Source organism: Dreissena polymorpha, chromosome 4 (assembly GCF_020536995.1).
Source record: "Dreissena polymorpha isolate Duluth1 chromosome 4, UMN_Dpol_1.0, whole genome shotgun sequence".
Classification (NCBI taxonomy): Eukaryota; Metazoa; Mollusca; class Bivalvia; order Myida; family Dreissenidae; genus Dreissena; species Dreissena polymorpha.
This window is the reverse complement of record NC_068358.1, coordinates 134,453,249-134,468,295: the sequence shown is the minus strand read 5'-3', so window position 1 is coordinate 134,468,295 and position 15,047 is coordinate 134,453,249. Positions and strand designations below refer to the sequence as shown.

At 37.0% G+C, this 15,047-nt stretch overlaps 1 protein-coding gene across 2 annotated transcripts in view; it reads right to left on the bottom strand.

The window, feature by feature from the left end:
- The window catches only part of LOC127876682 (fibrillin-2-like), a 124,197-nt gene that overhangs the window by 13,486 nt on the left and 95,664 nt on the right, over nt 1-15,047 (bottom strand). For both annotated transcript variants that reach the window (XM_052422067.1, XM_052422066.1), the window contains 13 exons: nt 13,926-14,048; nt 13,218-13,391; nt 12,757-12,795; nt 12,145-12,279; nt 11,598-11,726; nt 10,948-11,073; nt 10,451-10,573; nt 9,687-9,812; nt 9,194-9,319; nt 8,126-8,251; nt 3,877-4,035; nt 3,399-3,461; nt 162-287 (listed from right to left, as the gene is read on the bottom strand). In XM_052422067.1, the coding sequence (XP_052278027.1) occupies nt 162-287; nt 3,399-3,461; nt 3,877-4,035; nt 8,126-8,251; nt 9,194-9,319; nt 9,687-9,812; nt 10,451-10,573; nt 10,948-11,073; nt 11,598-11,726; nt 12,145-12,279; nt 12,757-12,795; nt 13,218-13,391; nt 13,926-14,048 (1,575 nt within the window). The remainder of the gene's footprint in view (nt 1-161; nt 288-3,398; nt 3,462-3,876; nt 4,036-8,125; nt 8,252-9,193; nt 9,320-9,686; nt 9,813-10,450; nt 10,574-10,947; nt 11,074-11,597; nt 11,727-12,144; nt 12,280-12,756; nt 12,796-13,217; nt 13,392-13,925; nt 14,049-15,047) is intronic.

The window sequence follows — 15,047 nt, the reverse complement described above, 5'->3', positions numbered from 1 at the left end:
ATTATGGTTGTGTTAGTAAAATGCATAAAATGTCGGGTAATTGCAAAGATCTGTGAATTTAAAGAATTAAAAAATACTAAAATCATCAATATATTCACAAATGTACACTATTACGATGGTGACAATGTATCGGTTCCATAAAAAATAATAGTCTATCATACCGACACAAGTTCTTCCGGTGGAATCCAGCTCGTACCCGGGTAGACACTCACAGCGGAAGGAGCCGTCTGTGTTGATACAGCGACCGTTCTTACACAGATCCGGCTCCAACATACACTCGTTCAGGTCTGAAAACAGAAATGTATTTGGTCTCTTACGCTCTGTAGGAGCGATGCTTTCACAAGTCAATATTACCAATCTGCAGGAGTTAGGATCCTTCTTTTTCACGGGATCGAAAACTGAACTAAGATTCCCTTTTCATCCATAACAGTGATACTTTATTACACTTTTCTTCGACGGTTGTAAGTCCGTCCACATTTGGAAATGCCATCGATTGTTGTGCAGTATCCACTTTTCCGTCTTAAAAGGTGACACATTCAATTCATTTGTGAAACTTACAAGATAAGTAATGATGCAAAGCATCAGAGGGCGTCGGGAATTTCAGTGTAAAAGGCACTCAATGAAGTTACATGAAACGATTTTGTTCTACTGTAAATATTAATATATTGGCCGATTATTTTAAACAAAATAGAAAAAGATACTGGTATAACCATTATCTATGATTTTGTGTTATAACCCCCAAATAACCATTATTTATGATGTTGTGTTATAACCCCCAAATAACAATTATCTATGATTGTGTGTTGTAACCCCCAAATATTTCATAGTTCATTATATTTACATTAATGGAACAGAACTGTGTAGGTTTTAAAAAATCTGCTTCATCTTGTAAGCGTAATTTCATATTTTTCTCAACTTCAAGGGGAGATGATTCTGAACTTATGCTTACGTTGCTCATTTACGATAGGGGTTGAGTACTCATTGATATGAAAACACTTTAAAAGTTTGAAAAAAAAATGAATGAAAACTGTAAATTGTATAAAGAAGCTGCAGTTCACAATACTTTGAAATTCAGTAAAAGATCATAATAGATTTATTGCTCCGATATTCATAATTTTCAATAGGGTTCGAGTAATACTGATATAAAAACACTTAACAAGTTTGGAAAGATTCAGACGAAAGTTGTGAAATCTTTTAAACAAGTGGAAATTGTTTATTTTGTCAAATTTAATAGAAAAAAAATCTGGACTTATTTTCCCGATGTTTCTCATTTTAAATGAGATAAAAATGCTCATTGATATGAAGACACTGTAAGTTTGGAAAGCATCTGATGAAAAATGTTGACATAATCACCTAACCAAGCAGTTTTTCACTTTTATTTTTAAATTCAAAGAGACATAATTCTAGACTTATGGTCCGATATTGCTCATATAGAGTTTGGGTTGTGTCCTCATTGATGAAAAAAAAAACTGTGAAAGTTTGGGAACAATCGGATGAAAATTTTGGACTTCGAACAAGGATTTCAAAATTTCTCAACTTCTAAGGAAGATAACTATGTACGTAATGGTCGGATTATGCTAAAGGGCCCATACCACCTGGATAGTAATACGTGTCGCGCTTCGCGCTCTATATGTGGTTCTTAAAAAAAATAATCCGAGGAATGCTTGACTCTAGGGAAACGGGTTGCTGGGACACAGCTCCTCCTTGATAAGCGGCTGCTTCCTTTATCGCAACTCATTGTTACAATCAATAATACGTGTCTATATGTGGTAGAGATAGACAACCATAAAAATACATGGATAATAGATGTGGTGTTTGCATTTATTTGTTCATATAAAAACACGTGTATTTTTTATAAGATATTTAAGTGATGTAAGAAATTTTAATTAACGTTGTCACCACGTTGCATCCATTAATTTTAATAAAAAAAATGCCCAATTGTAGTAAAATGGATTTTAAAATGTCCACATAAAATACAGCTTTATTATATTTATTAACCTGACTGAAAAAAATTGTCAGCCGCCGAACTGTTCCGTTCGTGCCGAAACCCGGGATTGAACCGGAGGGCCTTTTGATGACTGTTGCGTAAACAACTTCAGTCTAACGCTCTCCCAACTGAGCTATTTCGGCTGACATTCACTTATGTACTGCTATTTGGTGAAGTTGTGTATAGCGATCGTTATTATATGTCTATTAATAAACTAATACATTGTACGTTTTCGTACCACTACGCCTTCCAATAAACTTGGTTGCGCGATAGGTCGTCAAATATCGTACTACATTGATTCTCCACTAAATAAGCAAATTAGAAAAACCACAAAATAAATATATTTTGATTATGTTTTGTTTTTATACAAAACATCATTTGTATTTATACAAAACCAGAAAGTTTCGCGTATTTGCCCAGTTCCTGTGATATTTCCCCTGTGATCAGTTGTGGATCAGTTATTAATTAAAACGATTAGCTTTGCATTATTGGCAATAAATGTTGTAATAAATGTAATAGGCACAAATGCAGTACTTATTTACACTAATTAACACAAAAAATCACCACTATGCAAGATATTCTTAAAACAAAAATATATGCATTGATCCGTAAAATAACTTCTCCTCCCATAAGCGAAAAAAAAAGAATTACATACTAGTCGCCGCCCTCCAGGGCGACGCCAATCAGCAACGATAGTTCGGATTAATATTTTACGTGTTGCTTACACTTAACCCACAGACTCAAAATAAAGACAAACAAGAGCACCGCATAACGGGTGCCAACGCTCGGCTTCGGGTGCATTTTTGAATAAATGAAAGCTTGTCAGATTTTTTTTAGCGGTCACAGTGACCTTGACCTTTGACCTAGTGACCCAAAAATGGGCGTGGCGTGTAGAACTCACCAAGGTGCTTCTACATATGAAGTTTCAAAGTTGTAGATGGAAACACTTTGATTTTAGAGCAAAATGTCAAAGTTTTAGCACGACGCCGGCGGCCGGCGGACGGTTGACGGCAGACGGCGGACGACGAGCTGGCTATGACAATAACTCGGGTCTTCTCCGAAAACAGCAGAGCTAAAAGTCACTCAGTCAATAGATACATCAAATAATAAATCAGCAAATACATAAATTAATAGTTTACTCATTACATCAATTGACCAAATAAAAACATGATAAGTTTTATTAACTCGATGCTAATTAAAAATTGTTCGCCTTTTATTTGTCAGCAGCATGACTTTATTTGTGCTTTGAATGCTGACAATCCATTGTTAGATTCGTACATAATTTATAGTGTGATATAAAATGTACGGCGTTTACCTCTAGAGATGGTCAATAAGAGTGAAAGCATACTTCTAGATATTTCTGTAAAGTGTTTTCTGCCAATAAATATTTCTGTTTCCACGGACAAGTTACCTTGTTCTCCGCTCGGCCCAACCTGACGCCCGGGGTCTGATCCGCACAGCTCCTGATAACGCCCTGTAAGACAATCTCTGAGAATATAGATGGTCATATAAAAGCAAATCGTGAAATTGAACTGAATGCAAAAACAATAAATTTAAATTTATTTAAGGTTGAGTTTAAGGCAGCTACATTTTGATTCGTTAATATTGGGAATGTTTAACTTATTTTTCGGACAACGACTTTGCGAGATAACAAAATATTTAAATTGTTAAGATCAAGTCACACTAATAATAGTAAAATAAACTTCAGACTGCAGGTAAAATATCACTAACGATGTCGCGCATAGTCAGAAAATAATAGAGAAGAAACATTTTATGTTATAAAAGCCAGTTATTGAAATACAAATGATGTACATGTATTTTTACTAAACGACTCTACTTAAATAGGGTATAAGTTAAGAATCTTTTTGTAACTAGGCCCTAATACTCACGTTCGCCGGGTATGGGGCAGACCTCGCACAGTTCAGAGCCGACGTATGACCAGGCGGCACCGCCGGTACAGCAGCACTGGGTGAGAGTGTGGTTAACCGGCCTGGGGTTTAAACACAAGCCGCGCTCAAACTGCCGGTAACAGTTACCCTGGCGCAAGTCTGTTCAGAGTGAATACTCATTTAAAAACTTCATATTCATAAGTTCATATTTATAATTTACATTATGGGTTTGACATTGGTCATGTCTGCCATAAATGAGCGGCGTCGTACGAAAATGGATCTAAGGGCATATGCGGCCAGCGTAGCTACAGAACATCTTCCGTATTAGCGTTGTCTGGTCAGGAGTTTCCTTATCCCCGCACCTTATCAGAGTATGCGGATGCAAATGCATATCTGAAGCTTCACTGTTCGGATGTGACGTAAGGCCCATTTTCCAACAACGCGACTTAATATACTTGTGGATGCAAAATATTAGATTGAATGCTTGCAATTTGAATAGTTGACAAGTCATTTGAATATTCGCAGATCTGTTATATTTTTAAAAACCAATGATGTGTCTTGAATACAAAGTAATTTTCCTCAACATGAAGTCAGTTTTAAATAAAACCGTCAAAATAAAGTTATTTTAATGTTAACGTTTGGTTCATGTGTCAGACTTGGGTATTGAATACAGCGCAACGTTAGTCGCCACTCGTTTAGTCGCTAGTGATGGCGTACCATTTGTGTCGAAAGTCAACAAGTCCTACTAGGTAAAAAAAGAAATGTACTTCGACTTACAATATGTACGTCGAAGCACATAAAATGTACTTCGACGTACAAATATGAAATACTCTTCGAAGTATATTTGTACGTCGAAGTACAATATGTACTTCGACGTACATCTCTGTACTTCGACCTACACATTTTCTGAACAGCCAATCAAAACACTCGTCTCTTGAGCCGCTTTTCATTCAGATGTATTCATTATAAATTTTGTAAATCTCTTTTTAATTGAGGACAAAATAAATAAAAATATCAAAATTGAATAACAAACAAAAAAACAAAGAAGTTTCAAGTATTTAATGCATTGAAATAGATTATATACAAATTTGAAGAAGATTCAAGGTTACCTTTTTTTAAATTAAAATTATCAAGCATATTTTTGAACAGAACAGAACAGAATAGTTTATTTTTGACTTAAGCATGTGAAGCTCATCGTCATTAACATACATATAAATAACAGCATGCGTTGAAGTACACACAAAAACACGCATCATTTTAAAGAATAAATAATCTAAATAAACACGAAATAAACATAGTTCGTGAACATATTTCGTGAGAATGGTACATGGATGGGTTTAATACACAGTGGTCACACAATGTTATGCATATAGGTTTACAAATATAGGTATAATTACATATTTCTGACCTTATTTTTTGTAAAATGTATTTCTATTTAACACTACATATATATGACATTTTCTCTTATTTTAAAGCATGTTAAACAATACATGGCTAGCTTTCTTAATACAGTTTTGTTTGAGCTATTAAGTAGTTTAATAAACTTGAACATATTTGGCCGGATTCTATACTATTTCGGAATTAATGCATTCCTAACATCATTATAATAAGGACAATTAAGAACAAAGTGAAATTCATCCTCGATGTCATTAAGGTTACATAATATACATTTGCGTTGATCTCTGTCAATATTCTGGTGTCTGCCCGTTTCTATGGATAATTTGTGAGAGGACAAACGTAATTTTGCAATAATGTTCCTATGTTTTTTGTTGTCAACAATATCAAGATACGATGATCTTTCAAAAACCGGTTTGAGTTCCTTATATAGGATCATTGAGCTAGACGACGTCACACTGACATCCCAGTTGGTAATATACTGGTCTCGTAATCGATTTTTGAATAACGGGATAAAGTGATCATTGTTAACAGATTCAGGGAATAGCCATACATCGGTGAAACCGGTTTGGTTAAGAATGTCCCGTATTTTCGATGACCAATTGTTAGCATTATTTTTACGTTCAATTTCTAATCTTTGTAAAACTACAACTTGCTTAAGAATACAATTACCCTGTTTCACAGTATGTAATTTCAAAAAATATTTAACCATCCTGACATATCTGTCGATATGCAAGGGAAATCGACCAACTTCGGCATATAGCGATAGTGAATTTGTTGACATTTTTACGTTCAATAGTCTTTTACAAAATTTACGGTGAACGCGTTCAATATTTTCCGCTTTGATGGATCCCCAAACTTCGCAGTTATAGTTTAAAATGGATGATACATATGCGTCAAATAAATTAAACATGATATTTATGGGTACGTTCATATCTTTCGTTAGGTTGAACAAAGAATGCATCGCTTTTAATGCTTTGCCATAAAGTGTATTTGTTGCGGGCACGAACGATCCGCCACTTGACATCACAATTCCAAGGTAATTAAAATTGTTCACAATTTCTAGTTCTTGACCTTTATAAGTCCATTTGAATGCTTTACTGATTGAACCCCCTTTTCGGAATACCATGACCTTTGTTTTTTCAATGTTAACTGTTAAATTCCATTTATCGCAGTAGGCTTCTAAATTGTATAATGACTCTTGAAGACCCTCTAGTGTTTCAGAAAATAAAACCGCGTCGTCTGCGAATAATAAGAGATAGATAGATATTTGTTCTAATGTCATGCCGGCGTTTATTCCATTCTGCAGACTTAATTCGATGTCATTAATAAAGAGTGAAAACAATATGGGCGAGGTTATCTCCCCCTGAAATAGACCAACGTTACTACTGAATATGTCTGACAGTGAACCCATGTGTTTAACCTGTAATTTGACTTCATTGTACATGGATCGAATAAGGGTCAAGAGTTTACCGTCGATGCCCATATTAATCAGTTTACTCCATAATTGACCGCGATTGATGACGTCATATGCTTTCCGGTAGTCAATATAGCAACAAAATAGTTTTTCTTTATTCTGCAACTGTCTTTCTATGAGGGCATTAAGAATAAATATTGCATCTACTGTGCTACAGTTTGGTTTAAAGCCGAATTGCGCATCCGTTAAAATGTCATTAGTTTCCGCCCATTGTTTAAGACGTTCATTAAGAATACTTGTAAACAGTTTGGCAAAACAACTAATTAACGTAATTCCCCGATAGTTATTTGGGTCTGTAATGTCGCCACGTTTATGTATTGGTATGATAACTCCGGACGCCCAGCTGCGTGGAAAACACTTTTTATCCATTATGTAATTAAATAATATTTCAAGCGGCTTTGAAATCACATGTATTGTTTCAGTAAAATATTCATATATTATATTGTCCTGCGCATGCGCTATATTGTGTTTCAATCGTTTTGTTGCCTTTATTATTTCTTCTATCGAGTATCATATTGTGAGTATTTATTGACCATGCGGGGTGGAGTATCACGGTCCAGCGCATTACTGTGTAGGAAATTATCAACGGTAACCAAACAATCAACGGTAACCAAACAGTTACCAAACGATTACGGGATTAAAAATGTATAATTACCTCCCTGGTTTGGTCGTATTTTGTGATAATCATTATTTGCATAAGTCAGAGGTTAATTCCGCCACTCCATGTCAATAAATACGCACAATATCTATGAGTTAGCGGTCGATAGTCGCATAATTTGATATACATTATAATAATAATAATGTTCAATAAAACGCACAATATCTATGAGATAGCGGTCGATAGTCGCAGAATTTGGTACAAATAATAATAATAATAATGTTCAATGTCAAAAATCTCTAAAAGCAACAGATGTAAGGCGCCTTCTGATTGGCAAACACTAAAGGGTCGGTAAAACTGTATCTCGAAGTACAATTGTGTAGGTCGAAGTACACAAAAATGTACATTTCTCCTTTTACCTAGTAGGTCTTGTTGACTTTCGACCCTAACGGTACGCGATAGCTAGTAAAACACACAACAACGAGTAGTTAACGAGTGATATTAATTATACACCTATACAAAGTTTGCCGTCGACGGAAATCATATATCCCAGGGGTCATAGGGACCGGAACTGTACTCACCTATACAGCGTCTGCCATCCATGAGCATATACCCCAGGGGATACACGGACCGGAACTGTACTCACTTATACAGCGTCTGCCATCCATGGTGAGCATATATCCCAGGGGATACACGGACCGGAACTGTACTCACCTATACAGCGTCTGCCATCCATGAGCATATACCCCAGGGGTTACACGGACCGGAACTGTACTCACCTATACAGCGTCTGCCATCCATGGTGAGCACGTATCCTGGAGGACACACGCACCGGAAGCTGCCCTCTTCGTTGATACAGCGGCCGTTAGCACACAGGTTCTCAATCGTGCGACACTCGTTGATGTCTGTCAAGTTAAATAAATAACAAACCGTCGAACGTTCATGTAATACCGCTCAGTTAAAAGACACTACAGTCTTCATACATCTTACTGTTCTTGTTCTTAACCAAATTAATTAAATGCTTTGATTTAACTGATGCATTTTATAAATCAGGTGCTTAAGTATGTGTTCACGTTTTATAAACCTTGAAAGCAACCGATATCAATAATATTTGCCTCAGCAGAAGCATTTAAGGATTATATTCAAATAAACGTTTTGATATGTGTTATTTGTATAAACCAAGACAATTAACCTAGTCGCACTAACACCCAATCGGGTCTCTCTTTTTCCCCACTACACGACAACAAACTCTAATAAGGAGTAACCGTTTTCTTAATAATGTCCTTTAAGGCAATCTTTTAAAAAGCTTGAACCCGAGACATTTGGTATAATGTATAGGCCAATAATTTGCCTAAGACCAAAAGTCATAGCCATAAAACAAATAAGCACAATACAAACTTATGTGAAATTTAATGAAAATAGTGTACATGTAGTTATAAATAAAATTACATCTAAGATCAACATTTCACAATTGAACAGACACGAAGATTGTGTTTCAAAAATTTTGTTAGTTTGCCTAACAGAGCTTGACGGATACAAGACCAGGGCCCGTATTTATTAAAAAATCTAAGAATAAAGTCTTAGAATAAAGAATATTCTTTCAATTCAAGCATTTAATAATTGTTGTAACTTTGAGTCAAATTTGTCATTAACTGCCTCAAATGCATCAACCTTTATGTAGAGCATTCTGTTTAAGTAAATATTGACCAGTGGTAGTCGGTCCATTCAAAATGTGGACATATTTTCTTGGTTCTCAGTCTACTCCGTATAAGTGCTAGAATGATTCATTGAATTCGGTCCCAGGTACCGCCAAGGCTGATGATTCCATACCATCATCATATGCATACCTTCGCAGCTGTCGGCATTCCTGGAGAGTCGGTAGCCTTCCCGACAGTTACACTGGAACGAACCGTCTGTGTTGATACAGTAGCCATTCCGACATAGTCCCGACATCTCTGTGCATTCGTCCAAATCTCGCAAAATAAGGTAACAAAATCTCGAGCATTAACTCGCTTTTTCCTACATCAAATCAGCCTTCTTTGATACAACATGATATCAATAGTCACCAACCTTATATTCTCTATATTATCGTGTAGAGCGAACGCCAAGAAGAAGATATTCTCTATATCACATGATTTATATTGTTTCTCGTTAATTATAACTAAAACGGTCAATCTTTATCAGGGACATGTTTCAGAATGCTTTTAGAGCGTTTTTCAGTCGATGCTTTTCTTTAAATGACCGATTTCGTAGAGTTATTGGAAAACAACGCCAGTAAAAAAATCAGAATGTTTTCCAAAATGTTCTCAAATGTATCAATACTGAAATCATTCGGCTCACCTCTGCAGTTCATCCTATCTGACGACTGTGTGTAGCCTGGCAGGCACTCGCACAGGAAGCTCCCCGGAGTGTTCCGACACCGAGCGTTCATACAGATACCAAGGAACTCGCGGCACTCGTCCGTATCTGCGTCATACGGCACGTTGTGAATGCATATATAGTATAGCTTGGTCAACGTAAATAGATAACCAAGTTTTGTTAACAACATTCCGTTTTAAATGTATAAGTAGTATTTAAATATAGTTCCATATAAATGAACAACATCTACAACAAAGTGCTGAAATTGTACAACCCGCGAAAAACTAACAACAGGAAAATGTTCATAAATATTTTAAAGTATATAATATTTATTGTTGTGTTGAAAACATTGAATTCGTTTATACACTATTTGGAGTATTCGTATTCAGTTTCGAAAAAAAACAAAAACAAACTGCGTTCGCCGTCGTATTGTTATATTTCAATTAAAACAATAAACGGTCAAAAATATATGATCTAGAATAGTTTTTAAATTATCAGCATATACTTTAAGCGTGATGTATGAATGCGATACTGTCCCATGAGTGTTTCTGCTTTAAAATACATTTATACGAAACACAAATAATTCTGAAACAAACGTGAGTATGTTAGGTCGCTATTTTGCAGTGCGTTACTACGGGTCGCACAGGCAAATATGAGACGACACTTGACGCTCATGCATACTGCCCAGGTTTCCAAGAACGCGGCTCATATTATTGCAAGTAAAATTCATTTTAATGCCAGCGTACCCTCGCAGTCCCTTCTGTCGCTGAGTTTGAATCCCTCGCTACAGCGACACTCGTAGCTGCCTATCCGATTCTCGCATGTCCCATTCCGGCAGAGGCCAGGTTGAAGCTCGCACTCATTGATGTCTGAAAACAGGGACAGGAGATTCAACCAGTTTGTCTTTATCACACAAGACCAGTACAGTTACCTTTGGTTCGTTAAATTTTAATTGAGCAACTAGGTAAATTGCATACGTTGTTGAAATGTGCATATTTGTGGAAAGTAAACGAAGTTATTTTATAATATACTGGTATAATGGAAGAACCTGCTGGCTTTAAGGGGCGTTTCGATGCATGTCGAACAAATGAAGCCTGTACTTTGCAAGACTGCGAAAACATAATACCGTGGTGTCACACAGAGTGAACGGCTTATCAAGACAATAATTAACGACACTAAAACGATTTTCCGCATGAATGCCGCAAGGATTCCACATACAACCAAGCAGGAAGGTGCCACTTACCGAGACAGGAGTCCCTGGAGGCGGCCAGTCGGTAGCCCTGCTTGCAAATGCACTGGTAGCTGCCCTCGAGGTTCCTGCAGTCGCCGTTCGTACAGATCCCCGCCACATCCTGGCACTCGTTTATATCTGAACAACGGCACGAAGATATGAATATACATGTACATGTAGTTAATGACACCGTAACTTAATTATCGAGCCATGGAATACAGTTCGCGCCTTTTGCAAGGGGTAGATGGTCCGTTACAAACTGGTAAAATGACAGCAAGGACAATCTATATAACTTCTATCAACAGTTGCGGATTTCCGCTTTTTTAACTGTTCTACCTAGTTTTTGCGTTTTTTCTCTTCTGTATTTCATTTTATAAATATGGAAAACCACAAATGTTGGCAGCTTAAGTTCATTTCGCACAATGTAAAATATAAGTAACCTCTAATATAAATCTTGTTGAACCGTCAACTTAAAATGTTTTCACAGACATTGGACTTTGGTGAGTTGGACATACTAGGAGGGTTAAACAAATAATTATATCAAGGATCGCAGTCCACCTGCCTGAATTCAAAACTGTCATTCATTCTGCACAACATAAACACGCTTTGCTTGACATGGTATTCATGGAAGTGACTGAATGTGGTATTTGGCCTCTACCTACCAATGCACCTGCCGCCCTCGGACGCTAGTTGGTAACCAGGGATACACTCGCACCTGTAGCTGCCCAGAGTATTGATACAGATGGCGTTGTCATGACAGGGGTTCCGGCTTGCTCGACATTCGTCCACGTCTGTATGGAATATATTTAATAATTTGTTCTGACTTTGGACGTCGATTAGCTCTAGTGGCCTTCTTTTGAAGTGCTTAAGCGCGTGTCAGGTCAAACAAAATAGTATTTATGCCTTTAAGTATACACGTATCTGAATAATTATATTTATGATACCATCGTTGTTGATGGATATCTTTAAACATTGATGAACTCCTATTATGAAAACCCCCTGGTCATCTTTCTTATAGACTTCAAAAAAAGTTAAGCCTAACCAAAGTCTAAATTAAAATTACGTGTATTTAACAAACGGAAAGTTCAGCTAATATTTTACAATCTAAGTGGTTATTAAAAATAATGTATGGTGCGTTCGTCGCACTTTGTATTGATAAAGACTAAAGAAAATATGTGCGTTCCAAGCATTTGAACTTGCGTGGCGTACCGTCGCACCGCTTGCTGATGGCGTTGTACGTGTAGCCGACACCACACTCGCACAGGAAGCCCTCCTCCGTGTTCGTGTCAATACATCGGCCGTTCTCGCACAGGAACTGGTATATCGAGCACTCGTTCGTGTCCTCTGTAATGGTCGAAATCGTAAACACGTATGTCGCTCTGGGAAAACCGGGCTTAAAGCATGTGCGTTAAATGTCGTACCAGAATTGCTTGTCTAGTCCGCACATGCTAATCTGATACGACACTTTCCGCAATTTACATAATTTTATTTTGAAGAAATCAATTTCTTAACAAAAATCCAGTCGTCCCTTATTAGCATGTGCAAAACACAAAATTGTCGAAACAGTGTTTTCGAATATATTCATTTTATGATCACATAATATCTGTTTTACAACAATTAAAAATCAATGCGTTTTTTGTCATTTAAAACCATGTCATTAGCAATGTAAAATAACGCATCGTTCGAAAATAAAAGAAAAAAAATAAGTATTAAATTAAATACAATATGTTGAACACTGTAATTTACATGCTTGATTTGTACATAATCATGCTTATGTACTGAATAAAGGCTAGCACACTATTCTACAGCTTTTGAACCTACCTCTTATAGGAAGTGGCTTGCAAAGGTCCAGGTATGCTCCTGAAAACGTAGTTCTATTTGTTTACAGTGAAAACTGAATAAAGATGATCTGAAATTGTACAGGGCATACCGACGGTATATTTCCGCTATACATTTATTGCCAATGCAGCAAACATTGATCCAACGGTTAAGAGCAAAATGTATACCTATACATTTAATTCACGCAACCAAAATTAGCGCATTTACTAACAACATATATATAAAGACTGCGGTACTTTGAATGTATTGAAATAAATGTATTTACTTATAGTCTATAACAAGAAACATATAAGATAATTTTATTCAAGAAAATATTAGACAAATTTATGCCTAACCTATCATACCGACAACAAGTTTACGCATATACGGGCACGTTCGATCTTATTTCTTGCAGATCAAGTATTTATTTAAACCAAGAATTATGTGACACTACAAAGCCTCACTAGAGTTCTTCACGGGGCAGGGTTCACACGGGTTGCCCCAGCCCTGACCCAGCACCCCCTGACAGCAGCACTGCCGCTTGGTGACCTGTGAGGACAACTGGTGGTCGCACCGCGGGGGCCGCCCCGGGGAGGAGGCGTTCGTGAACGCAGCGTAGCAGGCGTCCTTCCGCATATCTGGTCAGAAATGAAAATGTAGTACTATTTAATACCAGCGCTTTGGTTTTAAACGAGATTTCAACATTCCAACAAACACAAAGAAAATTTGCAGTGTTAAATCCATAATGTGGGTCCAACTTAGAGAAGTCTGTTACATCGTCTGATTTTAAGTTCATTATGATCTAAATTTGTAGAATGCATAGATGCAATAACAATGTTTGTATGCGATTACTTATGCTTACTTTTCACTTTTTAAAAATTAAAAATTGAGCAACTGTGTAAGTAAATATTTCGTATCGTGTTAGCACAGGCAAATGAAACAATCATCATCATAATCATCAGCAGCAGCGGCAGCACCACCACCAGTATAATAGCCATTACCATCGTCATAATCAATATCATCGACAGCCTCATCATCCTACAAAAAACATTCTCAGCACCAACACCATCATCAATATCATCATCAATATCATGATCAGTGTATTAAATGTTCCATAAATCCTCTACATATTGTGAATGCCGATCTAAAATATATAACACAGCGGTCCTCACCCATGCATCCTTCGCCCGCCATAGGCATGTATCCATCCGGACAGAGACAGGAGAAGTTGCCGGGCCTATTGACACAGGTACCAAGTCCGCAGTAGCCGGGGTACTCCACGCACTCGTCGATGTCTGAATACAGCGATTTGAAAGGTAATCGGAGTAATACAATTAATATATTTTATGAAGGCGACATACAAGACATGTTCTCAAATCAAATCGGTCTTCCAACCTCGTTTTAGTATCGTCGTTTTTTGCTAATTTAGGCGCATAAATAACCTAATCCATTCATCGCCCAGTGTTTTTTGTTGATTGTCTGCCATATGCAAACACTATTAAACTTTGACAAAAAGAACAAGGATATCAGTAAAACTGATGGATGCTCCCCAATGATGCTTTGTCGATATATGGTTTAATTGTGTGGAAAAAAGTGTAACCTTGAGAAAATCTTTTATTAGCCTCGCTGACCTTGACCTTGACCTCAGTGACCTCAAACCTCATCAAATAAGGTAGAGGTCCATGCAAGGTACCTACATCCCAAATATATAAGTGATCGATCAAATATTGAAGGCGCTATGAGAAACTGTAACCAAAGTGTGACCTTGAGAAAATCTATTATTAGCCTCGGTGACCTTGACCTTGACCCCAGTGACCTCAAACCTCATCAAAAGGTAGAGGTCCATGCAAGGTACCTACACGCGAAATATGTAAGAGATCGGTAAAATATTGAAGGCGCCATGAGAAACTGTAACAAAAGTGTGACAGAAAATCTATTATTAGCCTCGGTGACCTTGACCTTGACCCCAGTGACGTCAAACCTCATCAAAAGGTAGAGGTCCATGCAAGGTACATACAAGCCAAATATGCAAGAGATCGGTAAAATATTGAAGGCGCTATGAGAAACTGTAACAAAAGTGTGACGGAAGTAAGGAAGTAAGTAAGGAACCCCAAACTGGCAACTATATTCTCCCCATATATATATGCATATATGTGCATGTATCCCCATGTATTTTTCAGGCGTAAGAAAATTATAGTAAAATTATAAGGGGTACAAAAACTTGTTAATCCACGCTTATTATCATTACACAAACAAATATCCATATGTAAACATAATCACATTTAACGTGTATA